At 57.6% G+C, this 26,079-nt stretch overlaps 2 protein-coding genes and 1 long non-coding RNA gene across 3 annotated transcripts in view; 1 reads left to right on the top strand and 2 right to left on the bottom strand.

Moving 5' to 3' along the window:
* LOC127039357 (zinc finger protein 345-like) overlaps positions 1–26,079 on the bottom strand; it is a 200,491-nt gene that overhangs the window by 81,168 nt on the left and 93,244 nt on the right. Inside the window, exon 4 of the mRNA XM_050932925.1 lies at positions 13,743–13,869. Coding sequence (XP_050788882.1) covers positions 13,743–13,869 — 127 coding nt within the window. The remainder of the gene's footprint in view (positions 1–13,742; positions 13,870–26,079) is intronic.
* LOC127039394 (zinc finger protein 501-like) overlaps positions 357–26,079 on the bottom strand; it is a 56,264-nt gene continuing 30,541 nt past the window's right edge. Inside the window, exons 4-6 of the mRNA XM_050933095.1 lie at positions 5,166–5,279; positions 576–4,814; positions 357–512 (exon numbers count right to left, since the gene is read on the bottom strand). Coding sequence (XP_050789052.1) covers positions 3,682–4,814; positions 5,166–5,279 — 1,247 coding nt within the window. The 3' untranslated portion in view covers positions 357–512; positions 576–3,681. The remainder of the gene's footprint in view (positions 513–575; positions 4,815–5,165; positions 5,280–26,079) is intronic.
* Positions 4,788–5,861, top strand: LOC127039524 (uncharacterized). Its single transcript, XR_007771103.1, has 2 exons — positions 4,788–5,311; positions 5,642–5,861. It is a non-coding gene; the product is annotated as an uncharacterized LOC127039524 (long non-coding RNA).

Genomic DNA, 26,079 nt, shown 5'->3' on the forward strand with positions numbered 1-26,079 from the left:
CAGGGGTCGGCAACCTGCGGCCCGTGAGCCCATTTTTAATGGCACGCTGCTACCTGCCGCCTGCTGGGGTCCCGGCCCCACTCAGCCCCCTGCCCACTGCTCTCTCCTGTGGGGGCAGGAGGCAGAAACTTGGTCCTGCCAGCAGCCAAGCGCCCCCCCCCCGATTCTTACCCCAGCGTGGGGCTTTCCTGCCCCTCCTCCTCCTCCTCCTCCTTCACTGTGCCAATCAGCTAATGGCCCTTGCGAAGGGAGGGGGAGCCAAGCCGCAGTGTGCTTGCCACTCCAGGGAGGAGGCAGAGAAGAGGGGGGGACAGACAGGGCCCTGGGGAAAGCGGTGGAATCGGGCATATCCGCTCCTGGCAGGGGGCTGGGAGTACCTCCATGAGCCGAGCACCCCAGCCCTCTGCCCTGACCCCTGCACCCCCCACACACATACCCAGCCCTCTGCCCTGACCCCTGAAATCCCCCCCAGACCCAGCCCTGACCCCTGAACTCCCCACACACACCCAGCCCTGTCCTGACCCCTGAACCCCCCCACACCCAGCCCTCTGCCCTGACCCCTGCACCCCCCCAACCCCAGCCCTGACCTTTGCACCCCGCACACATACCCAGCCATTCCACACCCTGACTCCTGCACCCCCACACATACCCATCCCCACCCTAAGCATCAAACAGGATCTCCTGCACCACCACCCCCACGTTCCCACCTGCACTCCCGGTCTGGGGTCCTGGCCGCCAGCCCCGCTCAGCCTGCTGCCAGTCCGAAGTCCCAGCTGCCGACCCTTTGCCAGTCGGGGTCCCGCAGGCCCCGCTCAGCCCACTGCCGAACTAGGCGAACCGAACCCCAGGCCCGCAGCGGGCTGAGTGGACCGACAGTGTAAAATCAGCATTTTAATTTAATTTTAAATGAAGCTTCTTAAACATGTTGAAAACCTTGTTTACATACAACAATAGTTTAGTTATATAATATAGACTTACAGGAGAGACCTTCTAAAAACATTAAAATGTATTACCGGCATGCAAAACCTTAAGTTAAAGTGAATAAGTGAAGACTCAGCACCCCACTTCTGAAAGGCTGTCGACCCCTGGGTTCGGTTGTCCCCACTGCATACGTTCCCTCTCTAAGGAGCCTCTGAGAGAGTGGATTCTTCTTGATGAGCCATCAGTGCCTGTTTGGCCAGCGACAGCTTCTCCTTTGTTGCAGCAGAAAAGTTGGCTCTGGGCATTTCCCAACCTCACAGCGTATTTCAGTAACACACATAGCAGTACTTCACAACTTCACATACAAGGATCGTACCTACAATTCAATAAGGTATTACGGGTCAACAGAGCTAGACTTTTAAAATGATCCCTCACAAGGCCTGCATTGCACAAAACATGTCCGTCATATGACAGTGGTGAATATGGGGATTCCGGGGTGCTACTCTGAGGCACACAATGTCACCCCCTGTAGACAGCACCGTGTCGGCGGGAGAGCTTCTCTTGTTGACAAAGCTACCACCTCCTGGGGAGGTGGATTACCTAAACTGACGAGAGAGCTCTCTCCCTTCACGTTATAGGTTCGTCATTAAAGCGCTGCAGGGGCGCAGTTCCACTGGTGCAGCCATGCCGATGTAGCATTTTGAGTGTACATGAGCCCTAAGACGCAAAAGCATAGATCAGAACTCGAACATTTGTGTATCCTGCAGTCAACTGGAGCCTGACCCATTCATTCCCTCATTTCTTACCATCATTTCCACAGCATGGCAGTGGCCGCCAGTTTGGGATTCACAGGGAAGGAATGTCCTCGGAAGGACTCTCTATTTGCCTCCTGGATTCAAACGGTGAAAGATGATTGTTCTCAATCTAACCCTGGCATCCTTTAGGACTGTAAGCGTGACACTTAACTAGGAAGTGGTGTTATACAAACAATTTTCCTTGGGCTGTGGGTCACCACTGCTTCCCTTACTGAGTGAAAACCAAGAACCAGGTATGTACTATTTCCACCCTCCTTCTTTCTAAATCATTGGCCTGGGTTATAATAACTTTGCATGTCTCTGAAGCAGAACCCTTTACCAAACCACTCAAAAATCTCAGCCATGCTAGTGCGGAACGGCTTCCCCAAACATGCCCAGTGTTTCTCTAACTTGGTGGCACGGGTCAAGGCTAGGAACTAGCTACAGGCCTGGACCAGAATCTCGTTAAGTTACCAGAGGTGGAGTTTCTAGTCAAAAATAGATATTTTTCTGCAGCTTCAGCCTCCCCATATGGCAGGACTTGGGGTGCAGCTTCATTCCCCCCCACACACACACACACAGGAGGACTCGGGTGTGGCTTCATCCACTCCGCACTGCTTCCACGGGGGATTAACTTTTGTTGTCAGACGGGGGTCACGGTGCAATGAAGTTTGAGAACCGCTGGCTTAAACAACTGAACTCCACTGTGATCATCTGCACTGGCTTCAGTTAGTTGGGGTTCTGCTGCTGTTCACCATTTCCCAGTGGAGATTTTAAGTCACAGCTGCTGCTTTGTTAGCATGGCCAGTAAATTGGAGAGTTTGCTCCTGTTGAGTGAAGTGCACTTGAAATCTCTCCATGTCATCATGGAGGGATGGGGGAAAAGCAGCACTGAAGTGAGAAGTAATGACTTTAGCAACTGGTCATTTGTCTCAAAGTCTCCAATAAATCTGAGCTACATCCCATCAAAGTAAACTAATATCCAATTGGGCGACCAAACAGCTTTTCAGGAAAGATAGAAACCCACATCACAGAGAGACAGAATACATAACAATGAAAGCATCAAGAGAAATTCCAGAGCAGGTTACATCTAATAACTCAGAATTGGGACAAGAGATTCTCCCACCACGTTCTCCTCTGATCCATTCAAACCTGCTTCATTCGGCACTGTCAAGTTGTGTAATTTACAAAAGTTTTAGTGTTTTAGCATCCTCATAATGAGGAAAATACAGCCAATCTTCCCCCAGGTGGCTTGGCCAATAGTTGGAAACTGGGATTAAACTGAAAATCATCCCACTGTGTTTGTGATCCATTTGAATTCCCCTTCCAGGTCTTTGACACTTTCATCTCCAGCCATAGTGACTCTGATAGAGGATTAAAGAAGTCAAAGCATCATCTCCAAGCACATACAGCTGAGAACACTGCATCACATGACACTTTGAGAAGCAGAGGGATGGAATGTGAAGAAGATAAACTCTGCATACCTCAGAGAGGTGTGAACATTTCTGGAGTGATGGGGAAGGAAGGAATCTCTGAGTCACCCCATCTCCTTCCAGTGTCACCGAGGCTGAAATGACATGTTTTTCCCTGCCACTGCGCCTCTTCATTTAAATATAATGAAAAAAGGTCAACAAATAACCTCTTCAGCACAACCCAGAGCAACATGAGAACAGCTGAGAATGAAACAATCTGTATCACTGATGACCCTAACAATAACTTTGCAATAGGAGGAACGGTATAAACGTGATGCTCCTTGTTTCCTGGAAGAAGACACGCACTCCCATTACTTCTGGGACAATGGAGTTGATAGAAAAGACAACCGGGTCCACTCCAAAACAGGGCAAAATGGCAAAAATGGGCAACTCATCTGGACAAGCTGAGGGATAATGGTGGTGCAAATGGTTCAAACAGCCTTAAAGGTTACTAAGTGGAAATTAGCAAAAGTATTAGAGAAGAAAATGTCTGGTTAGCCTGTGACGTTTTTATGGGGTTTATCTCCCTTGCAGATTTTCTGATGATATTTAAGGGATGAGCTCTGAGTGAACCTTGTCCCACACTCACGGCATTCATAGGGCTTCTCTCCTGTGTGGATTCTTTCATGTCGAGTAAGTTCTGACAGCTGAATGAAGGTCTTCTCACACTCACAGCACTCATAGGGTTTCTCCCCCGTGTGGTTTCTCTGATGCCGAATGAGGTGTGAATGCTGAATGAAGGTTTTCCCACACGCGGAGCATACGTAAGGTCTCTCCCCCGTGTGCATTCTTTGATGTATAATCAAGTCTGAGCTCTGAGTGAAGCTTTTCCCGCACTCACCGCATTTATAGGGTCTCTCACCTGTGTGGTTTCTCTGATGCCTAATGAGGTGTGAGTGCTGAATGAAGCTTTTCCCGCACTCGCAGCATCCATAAGGTCTCTCCCCTGTGTGGATTCTCTGATGTCTCGTAAGCTCAAAGCTCTGACTGAAGGCTTTCCGACACTCACAGCATACGTAGGGTCTCTCGCCCGTGTGGATTCTGTGATGTTTCAGAAGGGCCGAGCTATCCGTGAAGCTTTTCCCACACTCACCGCATTCATAGAGTCCCTGCCCAGTGTGGACTTTGTGATGCTTAGTAAGGTGTGAGCTGTCGGTGAAGCTTTTCCCACACTCCCTGCATTCATAGGGTCTCTCCCCGGTGTGGATTCTCTGGTGCGTAATAAGGCTTGAGTTGTTAGTGAAGCTTTTCCCACACTCACAGCATTCATAGGGTCTTTCCCCTGTGTGAATTCTCTGATGTCTGATAAGGGATGAGCAGTGACTAAAGCTTTTCCCACACTCGGGGCATGTAGTTTTTCTCTTCCCCCTGAGGATTTCTTGCTGGGCTGTGGTGTCCTTCAAGTCCTTGTGAGTTCCCCAACAGTAAATTAATTTTCCCATTTTCTCCCCTGGCTGTTTTCCCTGCTCCCTCTCTGCTCTGTGCTGAATCTCATGGGCTGTTCCCTGCTCGTGACTCCTGGACACATCTCCTTTGGAGCTTTGCAATAATGCGCTGTGTGATTCCACTTGCTCAGGATCTTCCTGCTGAGACTTCTGCTCCTCGTTCTCACTCACCATTGCGTCACCTGCGGGGACAGAGAGAGAAACCTCAGACAGGGCTGGACAAAGGAAGAGCAAACCAAAATAAGTGCTGGAGAGATGTCAAATAAAAACCAGGAACTGAACTCCCCGCAAACTCTTCCCCCAAAGGGAATCAGTTCGGCCTTCAGAGGCCATCTAAATACTCAGTGGGAAGGGAAGAAGCTACTGACAGGTGTCTGTCAGGATCTGTAGGATGCCATGAGCTATATTTTCCCTGGGGATATGACACCTGCTGGGGACAATCCTGAGCTCAAAGAGCTCCCAAGGTCTCCCTAGGGTATACCAGATGTCAGCTCCAGGCACTTTTATTCTGAGTAGGTTTAATGTTTCCTCACCTGTGCAGGGACCTCTCAGGATCTCCCTTTTCTCTGAATCCAGGAGGTCTGGGACCCAGGGCTCTTTCCTTTCTTCCAGCTGGGAGATCACATCAGGTTTGGAAACTAGCAACCCTGCTCAGATGAAAGAAAACAAAGGAGATCAGGTGAATTCCTAAGACTCTGTCATAAAAAATAGTCTAACCCCAGTCCTTAGTAAGCCAATGAAATCCCAGGGCCACCTCCGCAGGTTCTCAAAGGTGCAGAATGCTCTGCTTATGAGGGACTGAACTACCTGCATATCTGCTGGGAACATGCACAGACAGACACTGTGTGACAGTCTGTACTGCTATGTTGCCTCTTTAACAAAATTATCTATTTTGCACAAAGTATGCCTTGGGAGGGATCATTTGAAAACTCATAATCCACTGAACATGATCATCCTGTTAAGTAACACTGTATGTACAGCTATGAGATTTTACTGTATGATGTTACAGAAAATATTACAATTCTGTGGAACACCCAGAGACTCGTTCCTCAGAGACGGCAAGGCTATCACCTGGTTAAATGGCCATTCTCTGGCCGGGGGAAGGGTGAACAAGAAATTTACATTCCATCACAAGGATGGCTTGAAGCTCACATCTACAACAGACAGCCCGTCACCATGTTTCTAGGACAAAGGACTGAATTATTAAAAGAGGTGAGAAAATTGCTTGAGACACTCTCTCCCCCTTTTCTCTGTGCTCATATCAGCTCCTTTTGAAGAACTGAACGTGGGCAGCAGGAAAGGATGAGGGACACCCTGGCTGAAAGGAAACCCAGCCTGTCATAACACATGGTTAGAGAAAGACATTTTAGCTTACGTTAGATGTCAGTTTGAGTTTATCTTTTATTTCTTCTGTAACCAATTTTGAATGTTATGCCTCATTACTTGTGGTCACTTAAAATCTTTTCTTTCGGTAGTTAATACACCTGTTTTATCTAACCAGTGTGTTTGGTGGGATCCTCCATTTGGGATAACAAGGTTGGTGCAGGTCATTTTCCACTGATGAAATGACAGACTTTATGGGAGTATCAGTAGTGTGCTGGACACTGCAAGAAACACATTTCTGGGGGAATGTCTCAGACTAGTGAATTTGCTCGTATTCTTCCCTGAAGTAATTTCTGAGTGGCTGGCGAATATCGTGTTTCTCAAATGCGGCCACCAGGGGCTTTTCTTACCCACCACAGCATCCTGGGTGGTGATTGGGGGGAAGTAAAGCAAAGGCCTGTTCCCCAGGGCTGACAGCAGGGATTGGGCCCTGCCCCTCTTTCTGGGCATGGTGGGGCTCAGCTTCAGCCCTGGGGTGGCAGGCTCTGGTCGTGGGGGTTCAGGCTCCAGCCACATGGCAGCAGGACCCATCCCCAGGGCTTCAGCTGTGGGACCCCAAGATGCAGCCATGGAGCTTACGGCCCCAGCCTGCGGGGGGAGCTGGTCCTAGGCTCAACACCCCACATCTCCCTGGCCCCTGCTACCTCCTCCAGCTTCAGGCTCTGGTCCCAGGCTTTAGTTGTGTAGCGGCAGGCTCCGGCCCCAGGATCCAGCTATGGGGCTTCAGGCTTTGGGCCTGGTCATGCAGCAGTGGGTGCTGGCCTGCGCTGACACCCCCCCCCACCATTGGCCTGGCCCTCACTAAGGGCTCCGGGCCCCCACTGCAGGGCTTTGGGCTCCAACCCTGGCCATGCAGCAGTGAGTGCCAGCTCCAGTCTCGCCCCCCATCAACCCACCACCCGCGGCTTGCCAGGGCTGAGTAAGTTTGCTGCGGAAATTGACATTTATATGCTTATTAATATCATTTTTCACAGCAGACTGCATAGCTAGCCAGGAGGCTGTGAAAAGTGAGATTAAAAAACATACAAATAGTACTTTTCACAGCAGCCGACTTATGAGCTAGCAAGTCTAGGGAAAAAAAGCAACCAAAAATGCAAAAAAAACAAGAACAAAAGACGAGAACTTGCAAAGCACCTTATGCGTGTTTCTCTGCAGTTTAGGTCCAGTAAAGAATAGAGACAACTGTATATTATTTTGTTACTGAATCTGCAAAAGAAAACCAAAAACCCTACATAAATTACAATGGTTTTGAACATGCACAGGTGCCTAGTTCTGTTTTTCCTAAAGTTAATTATTTTAGGAAAAACGTCAGAGCAACAGCCAGCAAGAGTTCATGGCTGCACTCTGAGGCCACCAAAACACGTGTTGAGAGAAGCCTTGGACTAGCAGCACTCAATACTGCGCAGGGAGAGGAAGTGACATGCTGGAGCCAGGAGGGGCTGGTCTCACAGCAAAGCGTTGTAAAAAGCACCCTCGGTTGGGGAACTGAGGGGGGGCAGCTGTTCAGTAGTCCAGATTGTACCCTGGTAACGTCACAGTGGCGCTGTGAGAAAGATCTCTGCACGGCTTGTTATTTTCAGCACTGGTGTAGCAATTTTAAGTGAAACTCAAGCATGGGGGCTGGAAACAGTGAAAGAAAGGTTAGTTTGTTGTGTTCTGTCTGCTTACTTTGAAAAAGAAACAGTAAAGCACAAATACGAACGGTGACAACTGCAAAGTTAGAGGCGGATAAATTGGAGACAGCAGGAAGAGAGAGACAACCACAGTACCAGCTGTAGCAGGCAGAAACGTGACTGGAAGCTGAAAAGCAAAAAGTGGAAAGATCTCCTGTGAAGGAAGAGCGTCCAAGGTGTTATCAGTGTATCAGTACCCTGCTGAAAGACACAAAGCCCCAACCAATCCATGATAATGGGCTAATAGCTGCAAAAGGCTCAGAGGCGGCTGAAGTCCACCTGACACATTTTGGGAGAACTGGCTCGGCCCAGCCAGATATGGAGCACATTAAGGTTGTCACAATCAATGGGCAGGCCTCCATGGGATGGAAATATGACAGTGCACAGATTTCTCTGGCCAAACAAAGGGTGGTCTTAGAGACTGACCTGTTACCTGGTCGACTGGCAGAACTTGTGTTAACAGGAGGATCTAGGCTCCTTGTGCCTTCAGCGAACGTGCCCTAGTGACAGCCTTAGCCACATGGAAAAAAAATCATTCCCAACAAGCATTTCAGTGGGGATATCATTTACCTTCCCGCCACTGTCAGATCACTTTCTAAACCTTCCCGTTCTGTGTGCACTACTTTCCGGTCCCACGGGGGATCAGAGGTGCTTGAATTCAGTACAACAGGACATGTACACTAGGGGCTGGAGTAAGAGCCTGTCTGCCACCACTCTGTGTGCCCCAAGGAGCTGGCGGGGTGGTCAGTCACACGGTTCTCCCTCTCAGCCTGAGTTACAGGCTACCTACCGGGGAGGACAGAGGCTGAGTTACCCCCTCTATCCTGGGCATTCACCCCTGAGTGACTAGCAAAAGGACAGTTATGTGCGCGCGCTCTCTCTCTCTCACACACACACACACACACACACACACACACACACACTTTCTCTCTCACTCTGTGCTGGACTGGTACAATCAACTGCTTATAAGGCTGTCCAGGGCTTTTGTTCTTCCCCATGGGAGCCTCTCTTCTTATGTTCTTAACATAAAATTTCTCTCCCTTTTCTTTGGTCCCCTCCAGCACACACTTCCTTGGGCTCTCTGGAGTGGGGTCTGCCCCTGTTCAGCTCCAAAACGCTGGCAGCTGACAACTGGGCCAGATGCTTCTGTTACAGGCATCACTTCTCCCTCTTCCTCCCCGTCCTTTGGCTCTAAGGGTGCATTGCCTTTTGGTGCTGTGTAGCAGTTATTCTCACCTCGCCGCACGCACGCGCACACACACACACACACACACACACACACACACACACCTTTCTCCTTTTGCAGTTTCTGCGGTTTACCATTTCCAGCTGGAAAAGCAGAATGTGAAAAATAAGCATCAGGCCAGGTGACTTCAGGAAAGATGGATCCCAAGATCCAAGGAGCCTGCAGAGAAGAGATTGTGGCTATTGCAGATGGTGATAGGGGAGCAAGATTCATTACCAACTTAGGCCATTTCACATTCTGCCATGCAGTCGAGACTAGTGAGACGCTGCCATCTGTAATCCTGGGTGACTTTCAATGTTCTCCTGCTGTAGCTCTGCTGTCTGGCTTTTAAGGACGCACTGAGTAGTTGTGAGATAAATCACCCTGGACCAGCAGCTCTGACTTCAGCAACCTGCTTATGGCACCCCTGATACATTCTGGCTTCCACCATCCTGGGATACAACTGTCAAGAGATCGTAACACCCCTTACTCCTTAATTGTCCAAAAACCATGTACTCTGCAACGGCTACTTTCTCCTGGACCATTCAGAGGAATAAGGATTGGTTGCTCTCAGAAGAGGCACATGGCCCAGCTTATCACTTTAATTGGCGATAGCGATCACTTGTATTCAAAGACAGCACTGGATTCATTTACTAAACATTTAATCTAACAAAAGCATTTAAAGTGAGTTCAGGTATAAACAACAGAGAGAGAAATGGTTACCAGGAAGTGGAAATGGACAATGATTTCTGGAGAATATCATCTAATAAAACTGCAGTCCTGGTCCAAGGGAAGATTCTGACCATTCTACTTTTCACAAAGAGAGCAGACCACCCCCTTGCTCAGTATCTCTCCCAAAGTCCAAAGGGCTTGGTTCCTTTGTCATCTTAAGTGGAAGATAACTTGGTGTTCTCTGCCTCTCTTTTGTATAGTTCAGTGAACCTTTGAAAGGGAGTTTTCTAGAAGTTCCCCTCCAAAGTAACATTCATTCAAGCTGTGAGGGAGGAGACCTGGAGTCTAGTGATGAAGGAAATTCCATGCTGGTTTTTCCCCATGCTGGTGTTTGCTAAAATGGAATTTGGTCTGGTCCTAAGATATCCTTCCCTGCCGTGATGCTGAGTGGTTACCTCTGCACCTTGTTTGTATGATGGGTTTGTTTATCGTTTATGTAAATTGCATTCCCATTGTCTCTTAAAGTACCCTGAAAGTGCCTTCGAGGTGGGAGAACCACCTGCCTTTGTCTAGGGTGGGGTAACTTCCGCCCTGGCTGGCAGACACACTTTAAGAACATCATTCCCCAGCTATCTGTAATCTTGCCTTTGTCCTCCATACATACACCATGCAATATTATTAATGAACATCACGTCAGTAGCTTTCTGGTGATACCTTACATGACATCTTTTAAGGACAGGTGAAGACATTAGTGAGCTGGGGTCAGGCCTGCTGACACTCACTATCAGATACCATGGAGCCCCTTCCCCATCGGAGTGTCACAGACATAACTAAGGAAGTGCATATTTGTGCCAGGCTGTGCTGGTAAGCACAGCTGATACTCAGGACGTTGTAGCCCCAGTCTAGTCTAGGAGCAGGACAATTGCAGAATTCCAGTCTCGGAGAGGAACAGGCAGGAGGCCTGGCACCTGTGGGGGGAGGGGGGCACTGAGCGAGCAGGAAGGGTGCACCTAGCCCTCTCACTCATTACAACACCTGCTCCCCTTCATCCCACTTCTCTCACCCCCTCCACCTTCTTGGGCCCCAGGAGCACCCGCTCCTTGTGTTCTCACCTCCTCTCCCATTGCCCACAGCCTTCCTGACTAGAGCTTCCCCCAAGTATCCCGGTGCTCATCTCACCTTCTCTCTGCCCCAAGTTGTCTTTGCCTCTGACCCCCAAGAGCTCCTGTTCCTTCCCTCCCATTGCTAGTTCCACTATTTCCTGGAGCAAACACTACCCAGCCCCCAGCTCCCCTTTACTCTCACCACCACCCCTTCCAGCTCCTTGACATCCTGACCCACACCTTCTCATTTCTTCCAGCCCTCCTTGCATCACAACTCCATCCCCCTGCCCCCAGACGTCCCAGCTCACAGCAACTCTTCACCCCAAACCTCCCACTGCCTGGACAGGCCCCTCCTCTCCAACACCCTCTCTCCCACTGCCTGTGCCCTCCCAATTACAGTTATTTATTATTTCTATTACCGTAACGCTCATATCCCCAGGCGTTGACCAGATCTCACTGCGCTGGAAATTCTACAGACACAGAACACTCACAGGGACTAAGAATAAGACAAGAGGCAGGTGGGGGAGGTGTTACAGTTTGTATGCTGAGACAAATGCTAATGAAGAAACTGTGAAATTAGAAAATTTACAGGAAAACATAAACAGGATCCTGGCATGATGGGGTACATTTGGATGTACAGGACTACACCCTGCGTCTTCTACCATGGAAACAAGTGGACAGCATGATTTCTTGCATGAAAGATACTGGAGAAAATTAAGCAATCAATATGCAAACCCCTACAAGATAATAAGGTGATAAGTAACAGTCAACATGGATCTGTCAAGAACAAACAATGTCAAAACAACTGGATAGCTTTCTTTCTCAGTAACAAGCCTTGTGAATAGGGGATAAGCGATAAATGTGGTATATCTTGACATTAGTAAGGCTTTTGATACTATCTCCCATGACCTTCTCATAAACAGCTAGGGAAATTTCAATCTAGACTGTAAAATGGGTGCAAAACTGGTTGGAAACCCATTCCCAGAGAGCAGTTATCAGTGGTTCACAGTCAAGCCGGAAGGGCATATTGAGTGGGATTCCAAAGGTCCGGTTCTGTTCAGTATCTTCATCAATGGCATAGAGAGTACACTTCTAAAGTTTGTGGACGATACTAGGCTGGGAGGGGATTGCAAGTGTTTTGGAGACCAGGATTAAAATTCAAAATGATCTGGACAAACTTGAAAAATGGTATTAAATACATAGGATCAGTAAGGTCAAATCCCAAGTACTTCACTTAGGAAGGAACAATCAACTGCACACATACAAAATGGGAAAGGACTGCCTAGGAAGGAGCATGGCAGAAAGGGATTTGGGGGTCATAGTTGATCACGAGCTAAACGTGACTGAACAGTGTTGCAAAAAAAAAAGCGATCATCATTCTGGGCTGTATCAGCAGGAGTACTGTAAGCAAGACACGAGAAGTAATTCTTTCGCTCTACCCCCGCTGATTAGTCCTCAGCCGGAGCAGTGTGTCCAGCTCCGGGCACCACATTTCAGGAAAGATGAGGACAAATTATACAAAGTCCAGTAAAGTGTCTTTCGCTTCTCTGTTGAGAATAATTTCAAGTGCTGTAAAATCCACAGGCAGGCTCTGACATGGCCTGCTCTTTACAGTTCTGCCAGGACAGCTCTGCTCTACAGGGCTGTGAAAAAATCACCCCTCTTCCCCTAAACCAACATAGCTATCTTGGCAAAAGAGCCAATGTAGACACAGTTAGAGTGGCAAAAAGTCCACTACAAAAAATGTCGCAAACCAATGCCTGGGCTACACTAGCAGAGGGGGTCGAACTAAGATACGCAACTTCAGCTTACCTGGCCATCCCCATGGCGGTGAGTCGACTGCCGTGGCTCCCTCGTCAACTCCGCTTACTCCTCTAGCCGAGGTGGAGTACGGGCGTCGATTAGTGGATTGATTTATCGGTCCAGATGGGACACGATAAATCGATCCCTGATACATCGAACACTACCTGCCGATCCAGTGGCTAGTATAGGCGTACCCTAAATGCCCGGAAACTACTTTACTGCAGAGCTAAGGGTGCCCAGTGCTAACCCTCCCCGCAATGCAACTTGAACTCTGCTCCCAACTGAAAGCTTGCAGCTGGTAAGAGGGTCTGGGAATGGTTCTGAGAGGGTGGTGCAAAGGTGGAAGTACCACAGGAACTGGAGAATTCTCCATCTGCTGTCAAGGCCGGATGCCTTCCTGGAAGATGACTTAGTCAAACACAAAGTGTTCAGCTCAGTACAGCAGTAACTGGATGAAATTCTATTGCCTGAGTGACACAGGAGATCAGCCTAGATAAACAATAATCCCTTCTGGCCTTAAAAAAAAAATCTATGAATCTATAACAGATATGAGGAAGGACGAAGAACGCGCCATCGTTTCTGTTGTGTTCACAGACGGGAATCCCAGCATTTATCCGCATACCCCGCAGCTGTGTGCCTGGGCAGCTGTAGCTGTGACGGATGGTGGAGGGAGCAGTTGGAGCAGCTTGGCAGAGCTGTGACTGTGGTCTGCAGAGAGGTGCATGTGACCCCTGAGGGACCAAGTCTGCCCCATTTCAGCGCTGAGTGTTGTAGGCTGTCTCTCTAAAGGTGCACGAGGGGGGTTCTTGCCCTGAGGATTGTCAGCGCTCTGGTGCGATACACGCTAGTGATCTGCGGGGTGTAGTGAGGGGCAAGTGAAGGCAGTGACTCTGAAGGAATCCTCACGGTGACAGTAGGGGAGTGGGATCAGTTTGCAAGTCGGAGCAGGTTTTTTGTGGAGTAGGATCAGTGTGTGAGTGAAGGCCGGGGATAAGAAGTTTCTTTTCTTTATGCGGGACCAACCCCCAGGTTTACCTTAGCAAACAGGAGATATTTGACATTGTGCTCTGCTGCTCCTGTGCTCTGTTCCTGCAGTGTTGTGTAGCAGAGGAGGGCAGAGGGCTGGTGTGTGTGTCACCAGCATGTCAGGGTGATGCTGAAACTGGACAGAGGAGAGGTTGCAGTGTGGGGGTGACGTAACCTTAATTAGTCCCTTCCCCTTCTAAGAACCGAGGGGACGGGAATCCTTACCCAGCGAGGTCACAGTCTCATAGTTCTCCTGCATGACGGCTCTGCAGAGGGCTCTCTGAGTGGGGTCCAGCAGAGCCCCCTCTTCCCTGGTGAAATACACAGCCACCTCCTCGAAGGTCACCGGCCCCTGAAAGAGCAAGAGTCCAACACTCAGTACCTGCTGCCCCACTGACAGCCCCATTATTCCTGAGGGAGAGAGCCTCTGGTCTCTCCCAGCAGATCCATCACACACCTACTATCCACAGACGGATACAGGAGATGGAGCCCCTAGCAGGGTCCAGGGCAAGCTCCCTTGTAGGAAGCCCAACACCCTCCTCATTGTGAGGCCCTGGGTATGGAGGGGGAGGGGGGAGACGGACCTCCCCTAAGTCTGACTGGTGGGTGCCCCCTTCTTATCTCACAGCAGCTGCTGGTTAGTCGGGTTGGGCTCCAGCACTGGGAGTCTGGTCAGTTTTCCTAACCCCACCAAGTTGACCATTTCCTGTTCCATGTATTAGGGCATTTCCACCTCCAAACCTCACTGGTCTGTTCCTAGAATCTAAGCCACATATTAAACCAGGCCTGGCAGGTTTGCCAGACCCTGTCCTTTTCCCTTTCTCCACCCTATGCATTTCCTGCCCTGCTCCAACCTGCAAACTAGACTGTGCAAACCTTCCCACCTCCTGTGTATTTGCTGCCCCTCCCTCCTGCAGGAACCCAGAAGTAACTCCAACTAATCCATAGCTGAACTGGCTTCACTGCAGCCATTTCTCTCCCTGTCCCAAGGGAGACTGGGATGAGCCGGAGTGAGGCCTGGGCATCACTCTGCAGCCTGACAGGGCGAGAAGGGCGGTTGTGGAGGTTTCAGAACAGGCTTTATTGAAGTTCACATGATTCCCCCAGGCCCTTTCCCTGCAGACAGACATCCTAGATTCTGCCATGCTGGGAACATGGTTGATCTCTTTGATTCTGCCCAGGGTGCTGCAGTACACGTGTCTGGGCAGATTAGAGTCCTGGAAATCTCTCTCCCCACTTTCCTTTTCAGTCTCTCCCTCCTGTGCCCCCTTTCCCTGCCCCTCGGGCTGGAAAAGTCCCATTCCCGGATTGTTTGCTCTCCCATGGCTGGATTTACTCCTGGCTATTGCTAATGGGAGGGGCTGTTTGTGCAGAGTCACTTTCATGCCAGTCCCCGGTGTAGTAGAAAAGGGAGAGTCTGAGGCCTGGTCTACACTAGGGGCGAGTAGGGGCGGTGTCGATGTAAGAGACACAACTTCAGCTATGGGAATAGTGTAGCTGAAGTCGATGTATCTTATTTTGACTTCCCTCCTGTCCTCACTGCGCGGGATCGACGGCAGCAGCTACCCTGGTCGACTCCACTACCACCACTCGCCCTGGTGGAGTTCCGGAGTCGACAGGAGCGCATTCGGGGATCGATATATCGCATCTCATCTAGACGCAATATATCGATCCCCGATAAATCAATCGCTACTCACCGATCTGGCGGGTAGTCTGGACGTACGCTGAGAGAGGCGGCCTGGTGAAAGGCCTAAAGTCAAGCCCTGCTGCTATAAAGCAAAGTTAGCAAAGAGTCAGGCCCTGTTACAAAACAGATGCCAACTTGCAAGTTCACCGTGTGGCCCATGAACTTGGTAAGAACCGGGCTGGCGTTGCACCAACACAAGCACTCGCAGGCACTAAGAAGTCACGTAAACACCTACCAGAGGGGTAGTGCCAGAGCACCCCAATACACACTCCCCACAGATGATACAGGGACACTGACCCCTCCGAACGATCAGGAGGGCAGGGTGATGGATAGAGATGTTTTGATCTAACCGCCAAGCACAAGGTGAAGGCTGGTAACACATAACTTGTTTGTATCCATGTAGAAGAGAGGGGTCACAGAGGGGGTGGAAAGTCCCACCGACTCTCTGAGCCAAGTCCATTGTAACGGGCGTCCACGTGTTAGTGTCCCCGAACAGTCTGCCAGGCATTAGACTGTGCATCGTTAACAATAAACCTGGCCAAGCACCTCCACTACTCAACCCAAGTCCATGGTCCTTAGCGGCAGTTCAATCCAGGCTTGTGGTGCCGGGTACCTGGCCAGAGCTGGTGCAGCACACAGAGGAAACACACACAGCCAAGCACGGATAACAGCCTGAGATCTCTCAATTACCTGGAGTCTCTGGCTCAGAATTTAGTATTAACAGGGCCGAGGGCTGCCCTAGGGGGCTAGGACCACTAGGAGAAAGCCCTCACTTCAGATGAGCAAAGAGGAAGCCTTAATTAAGGTCACTTCCCAGCACCTCTCACTCCCCCCCCAGCCCCAAACAGAAGCCAAACCCCCATATCCTCAGCAGAGAGGGACAGAGTTTGAGAAGCCTTCAGTCCTCTAGTGTATTTCACATCAATATTTGATAACTAAATAAAGAAAAAGGAGCAACATTTACGAAGATTTTATATTCACGTACAAGAATTTGAGAAAAGGGGTCAATTGAGATTGTTAGTATTTCATAATTAGAGAGACAAGGAAAAATCTCAGGGCACATTCCATCAGTAATAGACAAGTAGAGAGAAAGTGGGGCAAATGTTTAGGGTATTTTGTATCAATCTTGAGATCTGCAGAGAAAAGGTGTCACAAGCTAAGCAATTGATCACGAGAGAAAAACTCCAAGATCTGAGGGGATTTTATGCTGCTGTTAAATAAGGAGAGGGAAAAGGGGAACAGTTCGACTGGATTTATGTGACTGTCCAACACAAATGAAAAGTGACGGTTCCCCCCAGCACCACCATTCACATGGGCCGCAGGGAGCCCTTGGGGGGGACCAGTTTTAAGGGGGCTGGGGAAGGGGAGCTGGAAGGTCCCTGGATGAGGGAAGGGGCAGCGGGGGGGATGGGCAGAGGCTGGGGGTGACTGTGTTGGCAGTTCAGGGGATTGTGTAAGGGGGTCTGGGCCGTCCCCATGGGGGACACGTGCTCCTCCCTTCCCCCCTGGCAGAGACCGGCCCCCCCATCCCCACCCCAGAGGCAGCCGGGTCTCAGGGCTCCCCCCAAACAGCTCCCACTGACCCCGACCCCTTTGGGGGGACGACTCGGGGCAACAATGTCCCCCCAGGCCCAGGGCAAATCGCTGCAGATACAATGGGGGGGACACCCCCATGGGAGGGGGTTGTAAAGGGACATTGGAGGGTTATGGGGAGAACAGGGGGGATCGCCCCGGGTTTTACACCCACGTGTGACACGGGGAGAGAGAAGAGGAAGAACTGGAGAGAATCTGTATTGGGGGGGAAGTGGCACAAACAGGGACCAGATCCAATTACGCCCCCCCGCAACTCCGGCTTCTCCCCCCCCCGGGGATTTCCTGCTGCCCAGAGACAGTTCAAACACCCCCCTCCGCACTGACCCCCCCAATTCCCGCTCCGCCCCTCCCCCCACAGGGGAACCCCCCCGCACTGACCCCCCCAACTCCCGCTCCGCCCCTCCCCCCACAGGGGAACCCCCCCGCACTGACCCCCCCAACTCCCGCTCCGCCCCTCCCCCCACAGGGGAACCCCCCCGCACTGACCCCCCCAACTCCCGCTCTGCCCCTCCCCCCACAGGGGAACCCCCCCGCACTGACCCCCCCAACTCCCGCTCCGCCCCTCCCCCCACAGGGGAACCCCCCCGCACTGACCCCCCCAACTCCCGCTCCGCCCCTCCCCCCACAGGGGAACCCCCCGGGTCTCTCACTCACCGGGGGGGTCTCGCCTCCCCAGCCCCGGCCTGAGGGTGGCGGAGAGCGGCAGCGGCCGGAAGTGACGTACGGGGGGGGGGCCGGCGCGAGACGCTGCCGTTAGGGCGGTTGTTGCAGCGGCGCCGCGCGCAGGAGTTCGAGGGGGGGGGCGGGGCCACGGCCTGGGGCACCTGTGTGCGAGCTGCGGGGGCGGGGCTGGCTCAGGGCGGGGGGCAGCTGTGGGGCTGGCTCTGAGAAAGGCAGGTCGGGGAGGAGCTGAGAGGCTGGCTCTGAGAAGGGCAGGTCGGGGGGCAGCTGTGGGGCTGGCTCAGGGCAGGGGGCAGCTGTGGGGCTGGCTCTGGGAAGGGCAGGTCGGGGGGTAGCTGAGGGGCTGGCTAAGGGGGGGGCAGCTGTGGGGCTGGCTCTGGGAAGGGCAGGTCGGGGGGTAGCTGAGGGGCTGGCTCAGGGCGGGGGGGCAGCTGAGGGGCTGGCTCTGAGAAGGGCAGGTCAGGGGGCAGCTGTGGGCTGGCTCTGGGATGGGGGGCAGCTGTGGGGCTGGCTCAGGGCGGGGGGCAGCTGTGGGGCTGGCTCTGAGAAAGGCAGGTCGGGGGGTAGCTGAGGGGCTGGCTCTGAGAAGGGCAGGACAGGGGGCAGCTGTGGGCTGGCTCTGGGATGGGGGGCAGCTGTGGGGCTGGCTCAGGGCGGGGGGCAGCTGTGGGGCTGGCTCTGAGAAAGGCAGGTCGGGGAGGAGCTGAGAGGCTGGCTCTGAGAAGGGCAGGTCGGGGGGCAGCTGTGGGGCTGGCTCAGGGCAGGGGGCAGCTGTGGGGCTGGCTCTGGGAAGGGCAGGTCGGGGGGTAGCTGAGGGGCTGGCTAAGGGGGGGGCAGCTGTGGGGCTGGCTCTGGGAAGGGCAGGTCGGGGGGTAGCTGAGGGGCTGGCTCAGGGCGGGGGGGCAGCTGAGGGGCTGGCTCTGAGAAGGGCAGGTCAGGGGGCAGCTGTGGGCTGGCTCTGGGATGGGGGGCAGCTGTGGGGCTGGCTCAGGGCGGGGGGCAGCTGTGGGGCTGGCTCTGAGAAAGTCAGGTCGGGGGGCAGCTGAGAGGCTGGCTCTGAGAAGGGCAGGTCGGGGGGTAGCTGAGGGGCTGGCTCAGGGCGGGGGGGCAGCTGAGGGGCTGGCTCTGAGAAGGGCAGGTCGGGGGATAGCTGAGGGGCTGGCTCTGAGAAGGGCAGGTCGGGGGGCAGCTGAGGGGCTGGCTCAGGGCGGGGGCCAGCTGTGGGGCTGGCTCTGAGAAGGGCAGGTCGGAGGGCAGCTGAGAGGCTGGCTCTGAGAAGGGCAGGTCGGGGGGCAGCTGTGGGGCTGGCTCAGGGCAGGTGGCAGCTGAGGGGCTGGCTCTGGGAAGGGCGGGTCGGGGGGCAGCTGAGGGGCTGGCTCTGAAAAGGGCAGGTCGGGGGGCAGCTGAGGGGCTGGCTTAGGGTGGGGGCACCTGTGGGGCTGGGACTGAGAAGGGCAGGTTGGGGGTAGCTGAGGGGGTGGCTCGGCGGGGAGGCAGCTGTGGGGCTGGCTCTGAGAAGGGCAGGTCGGGGGGTAGCTGAGGGGCTGGCTCAGGGCGGGAGGCAGCTGAGGGGCTGGCTCTGAGGAGGGCAGGTCAGGGGGCAGCTGTGGGCTGGCTCTGGGATGGGGGGCAGCTGTGGGGCTGGCTCAGGGCGGGGGGCAGCTGTGGGGCTGGCTCTGAGAAAGGCAGGTCGGGGGGCAGCTGAGGGGCTGGCTCAGGGCGGGGGGCAGCTGTGGGGCTGGATCTGAGAAAGGCAGGTCGGGGGGCAGCTGAGGGGCTGGCTCAGGGCGGGGAGCAGCTGTGGGGCTGGCTCTGAGAAGGGCAGGTCGGGGGGCAGCTGAGAGGCTGGCTCTGAGAAGGGCAGGACGGGGGGCAGCTGTGGGGCTGGCTCAGGGCAGGTGGCAGCTGAGAGGCTGGCTCTGGGAAGGGCGGGTCGGGGGGCAGCTGAAGGGCTGGCTCTGAGAAGGGCAGGTCGGGGGGCAGCTGAGGGGCTGGCTTAGGGCGGGGGCAGCTGTGGGGCTGGGACTGAGAAGGGCAGGTTGGGGGTAGCTGAGGGGCTGGCTCAGGGCGGGGGGCAGCTGAGTGGCTGGCTCTGGGAAGGGCAGGTCAGGGGGCAGCTGAGGGGCTGGCTCTGAGAAGGGCAGGTCGGGGGGTAGCTGTGGGGCTGGCTCAGGGCGGGGGGCAGCTGAGGGGCTGGCTCTGAGAAGGGCAGGTCGGGGGGTAGCTCAGGGGCTGGCTCAGGGCAAGGGGCAGCTGAAGGGCTGGCTCTGAGAAGGGCAGGTCGGGGGGCAGCTGTGGGGCTGGCTCAGGGCGGGGGGCAGCTGAGGGACTGGCTCTGAGAAGGGCAGGTCGGGGGGCAGCTGTGGGGCTAGCTCAGGGCGGGGGGCAGCTGAGGGGCTGGCTCTGAGAAGGGCAGGGCGGGGGGCAGCTGAGGGACTGGCTGAGGACGGGGGCAGCTGTGGGGCTGGGTCTGCGAAGGGCAGGTCGGGGGTAGCTGAGGGGCTGGCTCAGGGCGAGGGGCAGCTGAGGGGCTGGCTCTGGGAAGGGCAGGTCAGGGGGCAGCTGTGGGGCTGGCTCAGGGCAGGTGGCAGCTGAGGGGCTGGCTCTGGGAAGGGCAGGTCGGGGGGTAGCTGTGGGGCTGGCTCAGGGCGGGGGGCAGCTGAGGGGCTGGCTCTGAGAAGGGCAGGTCGGGGGGTAGCTGAGGGGCTGGCTCAGGGCAAGGGGCAGCTGACGGGCTGACTCTGAGAAGGGCAGGTCGGGGGGCAGCTGTGGGGCTGGCTCAGGGCTGGGGGCAGCTGAGGGGCTGGCTCTCAGAAGGGCAGGTCGGGGGGCAGCTGTGGGGCTTGCTCAGGGCGGGGGGCAGCTGAGGGGCTGGCTCTGAGAAGGGCAGGGCGGGGGGCAGCTGAGGGACTGGCTGAGGACGGGGGCAGCTGTGGGGCTGGGTCTGCGAAGGGCAGGTCGGGGGTAGCTGAGGGGCTGGCTCAGGGCGAGGGGCAGCTGAGGGGCTGGCTCTGAGAAGGGCAGGTCGGGGGGTAGCTGTGGGGCTGGCTCAGGGCAGGGGGCAGCTGTGGGGCTGGCTCTGAGAAGGGCAGGTCAGGGGGTAGCTGAGGGGCTGGCTCAGGGCAGGGGGCAGCTGAGGGGCTGGCTCTGGGAAGGGCAGGTCGGGGGGTAGCTGAGGGGCTGGCTAAGGGGGGGGCAGCTGTGGGGCTGGCTCTGGGAAGGGCAGGTCGGGGGGCAGCTGAGGGGCTGGCTCTGAGAAGGGCAGGTCGGGGGGTAGCTGAGGGGCTGGCTCTGAGAAGGGCAGGTCAGGGGGCAGCTGTGGGCTGGCTCTGGGATGGGGGGCAGCTGTGGGGCTGGCTCAGGGCGGGGGGCAGCTGTGGGGCTGGCTCTGAGAAAGGCAGGTCGGGGAGCAGCTCAGAGGCTGGCTCTGAGAAGGGCAGGTCGGGGGGTAGCTGAGGGGCTGGCTCAGGGCGGGGGGCAGCTGTGGGGCTGGCTCTGAGAAAGGCAGGTCGGGGAGCAGCTGAGGGGCTGGCTCTGAGAAGGGCAGGTCGGGGGGTAGCTGAGGGGCTGGCTCTGAGAAGGGCAGGTCAGGGGGCAGCTGTGGGCTGGCTCTGGGATGGGGGGCAGCTGTGGGGCTGGCTCTGAGAAAGGCAGGTCGGGGGGCAGCTGAGGGGCTGGCTCTGAGAAGGGCAGGTCAGGGGGCAGCTGTGGGCTGGCTCTGGGATGGGGGGCAGCTGTGGGGCTGGCTCAGGGCGGGGGGCAGCTGTGGGGCTGGCTCTGAGAAAGGCAGGTCAGGGAGGAGCTGAAGGGCTGGCTCAGGGCGGGGGGGCAGTTGAGGGGCTGGCTCTGAGAAGGGCAGGTCGGGGGATAGCTGAGGGGCTGGCTCTGAGAAGGGCAGGTCGGGGGGTAGCTGTGGGGCTGGCTCAGGGCAGGGGGCAGCTGTGGGGCTGGCTCTGGGAAGGGCAGGTCAGGGGATAGCTGAGGGGCTGGCTCAGGGCGGGGGGCTGTTGTGGGTCTGGCTCTGAGAAGGGCAGGGCGGGGGGCAGCTGTGGGGCTGGCTCAGGGCGGGGGGCAGCTGTGGGGCTGGCTCTGGGAGGGGGGGCAGCTGTGGGGCTGGCTCTGAGAAGGACAGATCAGGGGGCAGCTGAGGGGCTGGCTCAGGGCGGGGGGCAGCTGTGGGGCTGGCTTTGAGAAGGGCAGGTCGGGCGGCAGCTGAGGGGCTGGCTAAGGGCGGGGGGGCAGTTGTGGGGCTGGCTTTGAGAAGGGCAGGTCGGGGGGCAGCTGTGGGGCTGGCTCGGGGCAGGGGGGCAGCTGTGGGGCTGGCTCTGAGAAGGACAGATCAGGGGGCAGCTGAGGGGCTGGCTCAGGGCGGGGGGCAGCTGTGGGGCTGGCTGTGAGAAGGGCAGGTCGGGGGGCAGCTGAGGGGCTGGCTCAGGGCGGGGGGGCAGTTGTGGGGCTGGCTCTGAGAAGGGCAGGTCAGGGGGCAGCTGTGGAGCTGGCTTGGGGCGGGGGGCCAGCTGTGGGGCTGGCTCTGAGAAGGACAGATCAGGGGGCAGCTGAGGGGCTGGCTCAGGGTGGGGGGCAGCTGTGGGGCTGGCTCTGAGAAGGGCAGGTGCGGGGGCAGCTGAGGGGCTGGCTCTCGGAGGGGGGGCAACTGTGGGGCTGGCTCTGAGAAGGACAGGTCAGGGGATAGCTGAGGGGCTGGCTCGGGGTGGGGGGGCAGCTGTGGGGCTGGCTCTGAGAAGGGCAGGTCGGGGAGCAGCTGAGGGGCTGGCTCAGGGCGGGAGGGCAGCTGTGGGGCTGGCTCTGAGAAGAACAGGTCAGGGGATAGCTGTGGGGCTGGCTCAGGGCGGGGGGCAACTGTGGGGCTGGCTCAGGGCGGGGGGCAGCTGTGGGGCTGGCTCTGAGAAGGGCAGGGCGGGGGGCAGCTGTGGGGCTGGCTCTGAGAAAGGCAGGTCGGGGGGCAGCTGAGGGGTTGGCTCATGGCGAGGGGGCAGCTGTGGGCTGGCTCTGAGAAGGACAGGTCAGGGGATAGCTGAGGGGCTGGCTCAGGGCGGGGGGCAGCTGTGGGGCTGGCTCTGAGAAGGGCAGGGCGGGGGGCAGCTGTGGGGCTGGCTCTGAGAAGGGCAGGTCGGGGGGCAGCTGAGGGCCTGGCTCATGGCGAGGGGGCAGCTGTGGGCTGGCTCTGGGAGGGGGGGCATCTGTGGGGCTGGCTCTGAGAAGGGCAGGTGCGGGGGCAGCTGTGGGGCTGGCTCGGGGCGGGGGGGCAGCTGTGGGGCTGGCTCTGAGAAGGATAGATCAGGGGGCAGCTGAGGGGCTGGCTCAGGGCGAGGGGCAGCTGTGGGGCTGGCTGTCAGAAGGGCAGGTCGGGGGGCAGCTGAGGGGCTGGCTCAGGGCGGGGGGGCAGCTGTGGGGCTGGCTCTGAGAAGGGTAGATCAGGGGGCAGCTGAGGGGCTGGCTCAGGGCGGGGGGCAGCTGTGGGGCTGGCTCTGAGAAGGGCAGGTGCGGGGGCAGCTGAGGGGCTGGCTCTGGGCGGGGGGCAGCTGTGGGGCTGGCTCTGAGAAGGGCAGGTGCGGGGGCAGCTGAGGGGCTGGCTCTGGGAGGGGGGGGCAGCTGTGGGGCTGGCTCTGAGAAGGACAGGTCAGGGGATAGCTGAAGGGCTGGCTCGGGGCGGGGGGGCAGCTGTGGGGCTGGCTCTGAGAAGGGCAGGTCGGGGAGCAGCTGAGGGGCTGACTCAGGGCGGGAGGGCAGCTGTGGGACTGGCTCTGAGAAGGGCAGGTGCGGGGGCAGCTGAGGGGCTGGCTCTGGGAGGGGGGGCAGCTGTGGGGCTGGCTATGAGAAGGGCAGGTCGGGGGTAGCTGAGGGGCTGGCTCTGAGAAGGGCAGGTCAGGGGGCAGCTGTGGGGCTGGCTCAGGGCGGGGGGCAGTTGTGGGGCTGGCTCTGAAAAGGGCAGGTTGGGGGCAGTTGTGGGGCTGGCTCTGAGAAGGGCAGGTCGGGGGCAGCTGAGGGGCTGGCTCAGGGCGGGGGGCAGTTGTGGGGCTGGCTCTGAGAAGGGCAGGTCAGGGGGAAGCTGAGGGGCTGGCTCTGGGAGGGGGGGCAGTTGTGGGGCTGGCTCTGAGAAGTACAGGTCAGGGGATAGCTGTGGGGCTGGCTCAGGGCGGGGGGCAGCTGTGGGGCTGGCTCAGGGCGGGGGGCAGTTGTGGGGCTGGCTCTGAGAAGGGCAGGTCAGGGGGCAGCTGAGGGGCTGGCTCTGGGAGGGGGGGCAGTTGTGGGGCTGGCTCTGAGAAGTACAGGTCAGGGGATAGCTGTGGGGCTGGCTCAGGGCGGGGGGCAGCTGTGGGGCTGGCTCAGGGCGGGGGGCAGCTGTGGGGCTGGCTCTGAGAAGGGCAGGTCGGGGGGCAGCTGAGGGGCTGGCTCATGGCGAGGGGGCAGCTGTGGGCTGGCTCTGGGAGGGGGGGCAGCTGTGGGGATGGCTCTGAGAAGGACAGGTCAGGGGATAGCTGAGGGGCTGGCTCAGGCCGGGGGGCAGTTGTGGGGCTGGCTCTGAGAAGGGCAGGGCGGGGGGAAGCTGTGGGGCTGGCTCAGGGCGGGGGGCAGCTGTGGGGCTGGCTCTGAGAAGGGCAGGTCGGGGGGCAGCTGTGGGGCTGGCTCTGAGAAGGGCAGGTCAGGGGGCAGCTGAGGGGCTGGCTCATGGCGAGGGGGCAGCTGTGGGCTGGCTCTGGGATTGGGGGCAGCTGTGGGGCTGGCTCTGAGAAGGGCAGGTGCGGGGGCAGCTGTGGGGCTGGCTCGGGGCGGGGGGGCAGCTGTGGGGCTGGCTCTGAGAAAGACAGATCAGGGGGCAGCTGAGGGGCTGGCTCAGGGCGGGGGGCAGCTGTGGGGCTGGCTCTGAGAAGGGCAGGTGCGGGGGCAGCTGAGGGGCTGGCTCAGGGCGGGGGGCAGCTGTGGGGCTGGCTGTGAGAAGGGCAGGTCGGGGGGCAGCTGAGGGGCTGGCTCAGGGCGGGGGGGCAGTTGTGGGGCTGGTTCTGAGAAGGGCAGGTCAGGGGGCAGGTGTGGGGCTGGCTCGGGGCGGGGAGGCAGCTGTGGGGCTGGCTCTGAGAAGGACAAATCAGGGAGCAGCTGAGGGGCTCGCTCAGGGCGGGGGCAGCTGAGGGGCTGGCTCTGAGAAGGGCAGGTGCGGGGGCAGCTGAGGGGCTGGCTCACGGCGGGGGGCAGCTGTGGGGCTGGCTCTGAGAAGGGCAGGTCGGGGGGCAGCTGAGGGGCTGGCTCAGGGCGGGGGGCAGCTGTGGGTATGGCTCTGAGAAGGGCAGGTCGGGGGGCAGCTGAGGGGCTGGCTCAGGGCGGGGGGCAGCTATGGGGCTGGCTCTGAGAAGGGCAGGTCGGGGGGCAGCTGAGGGGCTGGCTCAGGGCGGGGGGCAGCTGTGGGTCTGGCTCTGAGAAGGGCAGGTCGGGGGGCAGTTGTGGGGCTGGCTCTGAGAAGGGCAGGTCAGGGGGCAGCTGTGGGGCTGGCTCAGGGCGGGGGGGCAGCTGTGGGGTTGGCTCTGAGAAGGACAGATCAGGGGGCAGCTGTGGGGCTGGCTCAAGGCGGGGGGCAGCTGACGGGCTGGCTCGGGGCGGGGGGGCAGCTGTGGGGCTGGCTCTGAGAAGGGCAGGTCAGGGGGCAACTGTGGGCTGGCTTTGGGATGGGGGGCAGCTGTGGGGCTGGCTCTGAGAAGGGCAGGTCAGGGGGCAGCTGTGGGGCTGGCTCAGGGCGGGGGGCAGCTGTGGGGCTGGCTCTGAGAAGGGCAGGTCAGGGGGCAGCTGTGGGGCTGGCTCAGGGCGGGGAGGCAGCTGTGGGGCTGGCTCTGAGAAGGACAGATCAGGGGGCAGCTGTGGGGCTGGCTCAAGGCGGGGGGCAGCTGAGGGGCTGGCTCGGGGCGGGGGGGAAGCTGAGGGGCTGGCTCTGAGAAGGGCAGGTCGGGGGGCAGTTGTGGGGCTGGCTCTGAGAAGGGCAGGTCGGGGGGCAGCTGTGGGGCTGGCTCTGAGAAGGGCAGGTCGGGGGGTAGCTCAGGGGCTGGCTCAGGGCAGGGGGCAGTTGTGGGGCTGGCTCTGAGAAGGGCAGGTCGGGGGTAGCTGAGGGGCTGGCTCTGAGAAGGGCAGGTCGGGGGGTAGCTGAGGGGCTGGCTCAGGGCGGGGGGGCAGTTGTGGGGCTGGCTCTGAGAAGGGCAGGTCGGGGGGCAGTTGTGGGGCTGGCTCTGAGAAGGGCAGGTCGGGGGGCAGTTGTGGGGCTGGCTCTGAGAAGGGCAGGTCGGGGGGCAGTTGTGGGGCTGGCTCTGAGAAGGACAGATCGGGGGGCATCTGAGGGGCTGGCTCAGGGCGGGGGAGCAGCTGTGGGGCTGGCTCTGAGAAGGGCAGGTCTGGGGTAGCTGTGGGGCTGGCTCTGAGAAGGACAGCTCGGGGGGCAGCTGTGGGGCTGGCTCTGAGAAGGGCAGGTCAGGGGGCAGCTGAGGGGCTGGCTCAGGGCGGGGGGCAGCTGTGGGGCTGGCTCTGAGAAGGACAGGTCAGGGGATAGCTGTGGGGCTGGCTCAGGGCGGGGGGCAGCTGTGGGGCTGGCTCAGGGCGGGG

This window comes from Gopherus flavomarginatus, chromosome 23, assembly GCF_025201925.1.
Source record: "Gopherus flavomarginatus isolate rGopFla2 chromosome 23, rGopFla2.mat.asm, whole genome shotgun sequence".
Taxonomy (NCBI): domain Eukaryota; kingdom Metazoa; phylum Chordata; order Testudines; family Testudinidae; genus Gopherus; species Gopherus flavomarginatus.